The 8518-nt window shown below is 32.3% G+C and overlaps 1 protein-coding gene across 1 annotated transcript; it reads left to right on the top strand.

Annotated features, from left to right (window-relative positions):
• Positions 1-1961: 1961 nt before the first annotated feature.
• LOC148191443 (uncharacterized) lies at positions 1962-4906 on the top strand. The gene is made up of 5 exons (XM_088102602.1): positions 1962-2243; positions 2343-2626; positions 3017-3163; positions 3275-3898; positions 4244-4906. Exons 1-5 carry the CDS (start codon positions 2081-2083, stop codon positions 4475-4477), a joined length of 1452 nt encoding a protein of 483 aa, XP_087958728.1. The 5' UTR covers positions 1962-2080; the 3' UTR covers positions 4478-4906.
• Positions 4907-8518: the final 3612 nt, after the last annotated feature.

Genomic DNA, 8518 nt, shown 5'->3' with positions numbered 1-8518 from the left:
CCAACACCAAGTAAATACAAGTGGACTTGTGCCTGAAAGTAACATTTTTTGCCAATGATCACCCATGACACCACAGCTGACTACTTCAGTTCAACTTTTTGTACAAAACAGTGATTTCTCTCGTGTAATCGTTTACCAGGCCACTGTAAACGATTACAACAGTGTTTTAGTTTTACAGACAACTGCAATGTCATTAAGTGGTATTGGTTAGTGGTATTGGTGTTTTACTCACAACTGCAATGGTATTAAGTGTATCATAAATTGAACATTACATAATAAATGTCGAGAATTGAGGAACCAGTTTTAAAGTAAACAACTTCATTAAATTAAAGACTTGAAATTATCAAAGTAGGAACTGTGGTACATAGTTCTTTATAATGCAGAAAATAAAGCCTAAACAACCAATTTTAAGTCTGAGGATTGTTTTCAGAAGCACTTTGGAAGTGTTGCAGTTGTTGTTCAATGTTCCCAACGCGCGATTGCAACGCATCAAACCTTGTAGTGATGACCATGTCCATGTTTTCAAATCTTGTTTCAAGGGCAAGATGGAGGACAGAGCGACACACAAGATGGAAGGGTTTCCTTGTGGACGACAGACCGACTACAGTAAAGATTGAACACACAGCCACACAGAATATCCAAGGTTTCAACGCACGTATTGAAGAAGGAGGAATGGAAGTTTCGAAGACGAACGAGAGAGCGAGAGAGCGAGAGAGCGAGAGAGCGAGAGAGCGAGAGAACGAGAGAGCGAGACACTGGAAGGGTTGAACGAACGTCTTTCCCACCCTAAACCGCCAAACCCAATTCTTAAAAGTTTAACCTGGAAATCCCAAAATACCCCTCGCCCCGTAACCCTTTCTCTGTTTTAATTTCAAATTACTGAGCCAATGAAGCGCTGACACGTGGCGTTGTCAAAACAGTGTTATAAATATGTTGTCCAAATAACATTTTCCATCTTAAAATAATCTGTAATCATGTGCTCATAAAAATGTTTATGCTTTTGACAGAATGAGTTACCAATTTATAAGGGTGCAAAAACTAGTGAGGAGCATAAGAAAGCAACACTGTACAAACACCATAAGTACATGGTGGGGGCAACCAAGAGAATTGATTAAAAAGATATTATGAATGAAGGGATCAAAAAGTAAACTTGGGAAGCAAGTCTCAGTTTCATAAATTCATATTACCACTTTGAGCAATGCTAACTTTCTGGAACCTTCATATGAAAAGTCACTTACGCGGATACTGAAAAAACGTGGATGTGAAAAGAACTTCTTTGGAGTCATGTTCTTGATTGGTAGTGATGAGTATAACTAACCTCCAAAATTCACTAACCAATAGTTTTGAAAGAACATTAAAATGGTGGGCCACGGAAGAAACTTGGAACCAAGGCTCAAATAACTTTGAAAGGCATTGATCCTTCTCACAGAGACTCATAACAGATTATATCCCTATCGAATGAGAAAATTTGTTAAATATATTTTTGTCCATTTATTAGAAAGTGCTGAGTTAGGAAAAAGATTCTCATTCTCACGCGGTATTAGTACAATACAGTGACTTCATATTTACTGTATCTATCTGTTACTTAACAATTTTGATTTTAGAATCCCGATAACATTTCATATATTTAGCCTTTATATGTTGATTTTTCTTATAAAATAACCTGCCAATAAGATCACTTAGATGCAATATATTTGAACTATAAGTGCGTGATCTAAGTTAAAATACATATGTTAATTATTTTTATAGAATAATTTTACGAACTTTTTATAAAGTTTGAAAGTTTACCTCACATTCCGATTCTTGAAAAAAGAGTTTTGTATTATTATAATGTACTTTCCAACGACAACTTCTTAACTAAGGAGTCATGTCAAGTCAATGAATGTGCAATTATAAATTCATTTCCACCACACAAACACAAACACTGAAAACACTAACCGGTATAAATATATATATAGGACAAATAATACTATATAGGACATATAATTCTATACAGGACTTTTTTAAAAATACTAATCTTATATATATATAGCACCCTGTTTCATCATCCAACCTTCTTTCTTCATTCAACACTGAAGACATGTGTTTAGAAAAACCAATGGAGATTGTAGGAATGGGTTTTCGTCCCACCGATGAAGAACTTGTCGACTTTTACCTCAAACACAAGTTGCTCGATGATGATCCCCTTGTCCATGTCTTGACTGACATAGATCTTTCCGACGTGGAACCTTGGGAAATACCAGGTAATAATCGAAAGCCAAACTCTCCACGCTTCTTCATGAGATCAACACTGTCCTTTTTCTTGCTCTGATCTTTGCTTTAACTTTTATTGTTTTAAGTAGAGATGTTAGCAAAATCAGTAATAGCATTCAAAACCTCAGAATGGTTTTTCTTCAGTCCTGTTAATTTGAAGTACTCAAATAGTAAAAGGTTTAAAAGGACAACCAAGAGTGGGTTATGGAAACCAACGGGAAAACCCCGTGATGTTAGAACAGGGGACACCGATACTGTCATTGGGACTAAGAAGACTCTTGTTTTCCAAAGTGGTAATGTTTCCAAAGGTGTTGCTGTCAATTCCAACTGGGTTATTCACGAATATCATGCTCTTAACTTTCTCCAAAGCCAGGTTTGTATTTCATTTTTTAAGAAACTTGCAACTCTGCTCGGAAATAATCTCTGTCCGAAACTACAGTGTATAGAAGGAGTGTAAACTAGTCGAACCCAGATGAGTATTTGAAGCCTGACTTTGACTGGGAAAAAAGTTTGTAAATTTCAAAATATCTCATTTGACTTATGTGCTTAATCTTGACTGTTTGTAGTAATTAGTTTCTCGACAAAACTTAAGGAGAACCTCTCATGTGACTTATAGAATGTGTTTAATTGATCTTTTCAAAATTCATCATTAATTCTCATCGAAGACTGTCAATTTCTCTCCATACGTTTGCCTCATTTGTCTTGGCCATTTACTTTTGTGAATTGTGCCAAATGAATGCTTACCATACTCCAATTTTTTCAGAATGCTTTTGTGTTATGCCGCTTGAAAAAGAAACATGGGAAAACGGCCGAAGGAGGAACTGCTGCACTGATCTCTGATGAAGAGGAATCCAGTAGAAGTGTGGTTTCTGACAATGAACATCAGGCAATAGCAGAAGGAGTTCCATCTGTAAGCTGAAGCATCTTTCATGAACATATATACACTGTGACATGCGAACATGCCGAAAATTTATGCTTCTTTCTGTCATTTTATATATATATATTTACATTTTTTTTTCAGGGAGATACTTTTAGCAGAATGGAAACAATCTGTCAGTTAACATATCAGGCAGAAATAAACATCTCCCCAACAGAACAGTCTCTAATTGATATTGAGCAGGATGAAGCATCTTTCCCAAACCCATCTAACGATGCCTATTTTATAAAGGAAATCAACAATAGGCATATCCCATATGCACAGACTCCATTTGAAACTATGCATACTTCTTTAGGATCTACCCAAAATCCAGGATCTATGTTAACTCTTTTTGAACCTACACAACCTTCATTTGAAACTACACAAGCTTCATTTGAAACTAGGGAGACTCCTTTTGATACACTGGAGGCTCTTTTAGAAACTATGCAATCTCCTTTAGAAGCTATGCCGACTTCTTTAGGAGCTACGCATACTCCACCTGAAATGATGTATCCTCCATCTGGAACTACGCATATTCCTTTAGGATCTATGCAGACTCCATTTGGAGTTACAAGTCCTTTAGCATCTAGGAAGATTCCTTTTGAAAGTAGGAAAATTCAATTTCAAAATACACATACCCCATCGCATACTCCTTTTGAGTTCCCAAAATCATTGAAAAGGACATATTGTGAAAGCACTTGCATAAATCCAGAAGTCGTCCTTAAACTGGTAAATATTTATTTTGCAAAGTCCAAATAATACTGAGTGTACCTCCTTTCATTTCTGAACTTTCATTTTGATTTAATAAGTTAAAATTTCAGAGTGCATTATTATGATTTGAATTTGGTTAGAATTTTCACAATGTATCGGGATTTTCTCAAGTAGATTTTTAAGAGATACTCACGTAAAATGTCTTTTTTGAGTTGGCTTTGATGCGTTCTTGTGATTCATGAGTCATTGACGAGCTATTATTGAGAACTACACTTTTTCTTGAGTTTGTGATATTGTTATATTCTTTTGAGCACTTTTATCAACGTATTCATCTGTTTATATTTTCTTTTGAAATCATTGCAGGACGATAGTATTGAAGATAGTTCAACTATGTGTACTGAATATCTTAATTCAGATGAATACCATTCATCAAAAAGGTTTAAAACATCATATGATGTTGTAGATGGTGATACAGATCTTTTATTTTCCAACCAAGAAGCAAGTCAGAAACAAGTAAGTATATTTCAAGACTATTTTTGGGGAGTGGATGCATCCTCATGTGACTCTACAGTATATAATCCTGAAGAGATCAATTAGAATGAAATATCTAGTTTTCCTTGCACTTAAAGGTCATGGGAAGATCAGTATCATCTAAGACCGAACAACTTCATATGGTGCGAACTAAGAACTTCGTACCATTATTGGATTAGTGGATAAGAGTATATGTTATTAAAAATAACTTGCTCTGAAATAGTCAATTTACTAGAAATTGCATAATGACAATTATGCATTATAATACAAAAGTATGTATAATAGGAAATGTATTAGAAAGTATTATAAACGATGAAATCGTGTGTATTTAAGATACTAGATTGTGTACTAGGATGTTTGTATGGTTATTTGTAGTTTCTGGACAGAGTACTTTTTTGTAGTGAACTTTTGTCTCTAGGATATCAAGTGTATTACTGAATCAGTTTATTTTCTTTGATTTTAGTATTTAATAATATATTTTATTAGCTTTGGGAATGCATGGCTAATGCAGTTATTTTCCCATATCAGTTGAACAAAGGATTGGCTAGACAACCACTTCATTTTTATATTGCTCAGTTGATCTTTGTTTTTTGAAGCAAGGATGGTTTATTCTGGATCATAAGTCTAGTATTATCTTTAGCAGAAATTTGAATCTTTTACTATTCTATTTATCCATTGAATTCATGTTTTTAGAGCGTATTCATTTCTGTGGTGAAACTCTTGGATTCTCAACTCAATTTCTTTGGTGCTACTTGACAGTTTAAGAAATTCAGTAACTAAGCTTAAATAACTTCAAAAATTGATCCTGTTCTCTCAAATCTTTGTAGGTTTGGTGTTTAATTCTATTTTAAGATAATCCATTTGTATTTTAATTTTGAAATAACAAATCTACTAACAAAACATCACCGTAATTCTTGAGTTGAAAATAACTTGCTCTGAAATAGTCAATTTACTAGAAATTGCATAATGACAATTATGCATTATAATACAAAAGTATGTATAATAGGAAATGTATTAGAAAGTATTATAAACGATGAAATCGTGTGTATTTAAGATAGTAGATTGTGTACTAGAATGTTTGTATGGTTATTTGTAGTTTCTGGACAGAGTACTTCTTTGTAGTGACTTTTGTCTCCAGGATACCAAGTGTATTGCTGAATCAGTTTATTTTCTTTGATTTTATTATTTAATAATATATTTTATCAGCTTTTGGAATGCATGGACAATGCAGTTATCTTCCCATATCAGTTGAACAAAGGATTGGCTAGACAATCCCTTCATTTTTATATTACTCAGTTGATCTTTGTTTTATGAAGCAAGGATGGTTTATTCTGGATCATAAGTCTAGTATTATCTTTAGCAGAAATTTGAATCTTTTACTATTCTTTTACGATTTAGATAAGCTTCAAAATAGAATGTTCTAGACGATCTTGTTAATTTAAAGGAAATAATAATTATATTATATATTTGATAGTTTATGGTGTATTTGTTTTTTATTATAAAAACATTTTTTGTTATTCATTATATTTATATTTCAGTTGGTGGAGTTTTACAATTATCGTTGTTAATGTGAATTTTATTGTATTTAATATTGTTGTGCATATGAATTATTATTGAGGTTAATATATGTATTAAATCGTTGTGCTTAAAATGTATTAAAGCTTGTTTCTAATAAAATATATTAAATTGTTGTGTTTCATATACATTAAACTATTGTAAGAAAAAGATGATTAAAAAAGTCATAATTTCTATGGGATAGAGTATATGTATTGTGATTTTGATTTAAGAACTGCGTTATAGTGCTTTCAAAATAGGTCATTTAACTCAAGGGTGTTGCTCCCTCCTCCACTCCCCACCACTCCAAGTGTTCCTGCACCTCCTCACTATTTTTTTTTATTCCAAAAATACTCTACACCTCCCCACTATTTTCTTTTATTTCAAAATTACTCTACACCTCCCCACTATATTCAATAATCTTTCTCTTTCTCTCTCCACATTAATGGAGCATTCACATGGTTCAGATTTAAACTTGTGATATATTGCAAAATTTTATTTACACTTTCTCTTAAATAAGCTTGATTCAATCTTATTTTCACTGTTCAATATATTTTTTTTTCTTCAAATCACTTAATAAATGGTAAAATTTTGTTCTAAATTTCTAGAAAAATGTTTATATATATGTGTGTTTTTTTTTACATTTAATATCTATAATTTTTAACATTATATTATGTTTTAACTTACCGACATGTTTGACTCAAATAACTTGAATAAAGTATTTAATTTATTAGATAAATAATTTATTAAATACTTAGAATATAAAAGAAAAGTTATTTGTTAAAGATTTGGTATTTATTTAGTTCTTTCGTCATTATAAAGTTAGTATATAATAATAATATTAATATATTATTTACTATTAATATTATTATGTTTATTATTTTGTATTCGCATCTAACCTTTAAGTTTATAAAATGGAAGTGGTAGAAGCACTAATATTGAAGTTTCCTCTCAATTTTATATTTTGCAATATCTCACATGTTTAAATCTAAGCCATATGAATGCTTCATTAATGTAGAGAGAGAAAGAGAAAGATAATGCTCCATTAATGCAGAGAGAGAAAGAAAAAGATTGTTGAGGATATTGGGGAGGTGTAAGGTATTTTTGAAATAAAAGAAAATAGTGGGGAGATGTAGAGTATTTTTGGAATAAAAGAAAATAGTGGGGAGGTGCAGAAGTACTTGGGGTGATGGAGGGAGCAACAACCCCAACTCAATCCTGTCTGACTCACGACGGGTTGGTTACTTAGTGAGCCAACTCAATCCAGTTTATTTATTAACGAGTTGAAAAAATTCAAACTCGACCTGGCTTACTACGGGTTAGTGGGTTAAATGGATTGACTCACTGATTCACTTAATTACAAGTTTTTTTAAATCCAAAAAAATTCTAATTTTTAAAAAAATTGTAATTTTTTTTGTAATTCAAATTTAAATCATGTTACTCTAAAATGATGTTAAATTCCAAAGACAATTAAAAAAAATTAACCTACAACTCAAATGTAATCCAAAAGCAAACCCAAAAAGTGAATAAATAAGATTATAATATTGATAATTTTTGTGTCATTGATCCATTTATAAGATTAGAGTCATAAATTTATAATATTTTAGTCTCTTCAAACATCTTTTTCTTTATTCTCATTTACAATACAATAAAAAAATGTTAACTAATAATATTGAAACACAAAATAATAAATAATTAAATTAAACTAGGTGGGTTGGTGAGCAAACTCGGCTCACCACAGGTTCAACCCGGTGAGCCGAATTCTAAGTGAGCCAGGTTGAAAATTGGCCCGTATGAAAAAAATTCATTTTTTTCAAACCCTACTCGGTCCAAAACCATGGTATAGGTCGGATTGACCCGCAGGTTCTAACTCATTTTGATAACACTACATGATAGATCTGTCAAAGAACAAAAGCGTGTCAAAGGTCCTTAATCACACAGATTATGAATGAGTTTTAATATAAAAATTTAAATTTCTTTTGTATGTTGATGAATTAATTAACTTATTAAATAATTATGTTTGTCAAACCCTTAAAATTTACACCTGGAAGGGAAGGACAAATGTCTCAACTAAAAGAGATTGAGCATTTTATAGAATTTCCCAATATCTCAGCTCATCTCATTTTGTCTCTGAAGTTGTATCTCTCTAAAACTCAAACCTCTTCTTTTCTCCTCCTTCTCTCTAGAAATTCTTCATCTCCTTTCATCTTTTCTTCAACCAGCCACAGTCTAAGAAATTTTGGGAGTCAAGAGTTTCTTTTCCACCAATCAAAATCAAGCTTAGAGTTGATAAGTTCATCCTCTTTTTAGAAATTCTATTTTTGGGCACATGCAAGCCAAGTTTCTGGTTACATGTGTTCATCCGCTTCTTCTTCTTAATTCAGATCACTTTTCTGGTAATTTGGGTTGGTCTTTCCTCACCAACTGGTGAAATATAGGTGTTCTTGAGATTTTCTGGGGAGGAAGCAAAGTCTGGAAAAGAACAATTGTTGTTCGGTTCGGTCAAGAGGTAAGGGAAGCTAGTTAATTTAATTACAGTTTTCTGAGTATGAA

The sequence above is a fragment of the Vigna umbellata genome, chromosome 11 (assembly GCF_029865625.1).
Source record: "Vigna umbellata cultivar VRB3 chromosome 11, Vumbellata_1.0, whole genome shotgun sequence".
Classification (NCBI taxonomy): domain Eukaryota; kingdom Viridiplantae; phylum Streptophyta; class Magnoliopsida; order Fabales; family Fabaceae; genus Vigna; species Vigna umbellata.
Note: the sequence above shows the minus strand (reverse complement) of the source record. Positions and strands in the feature narration are given on the sequence as shown.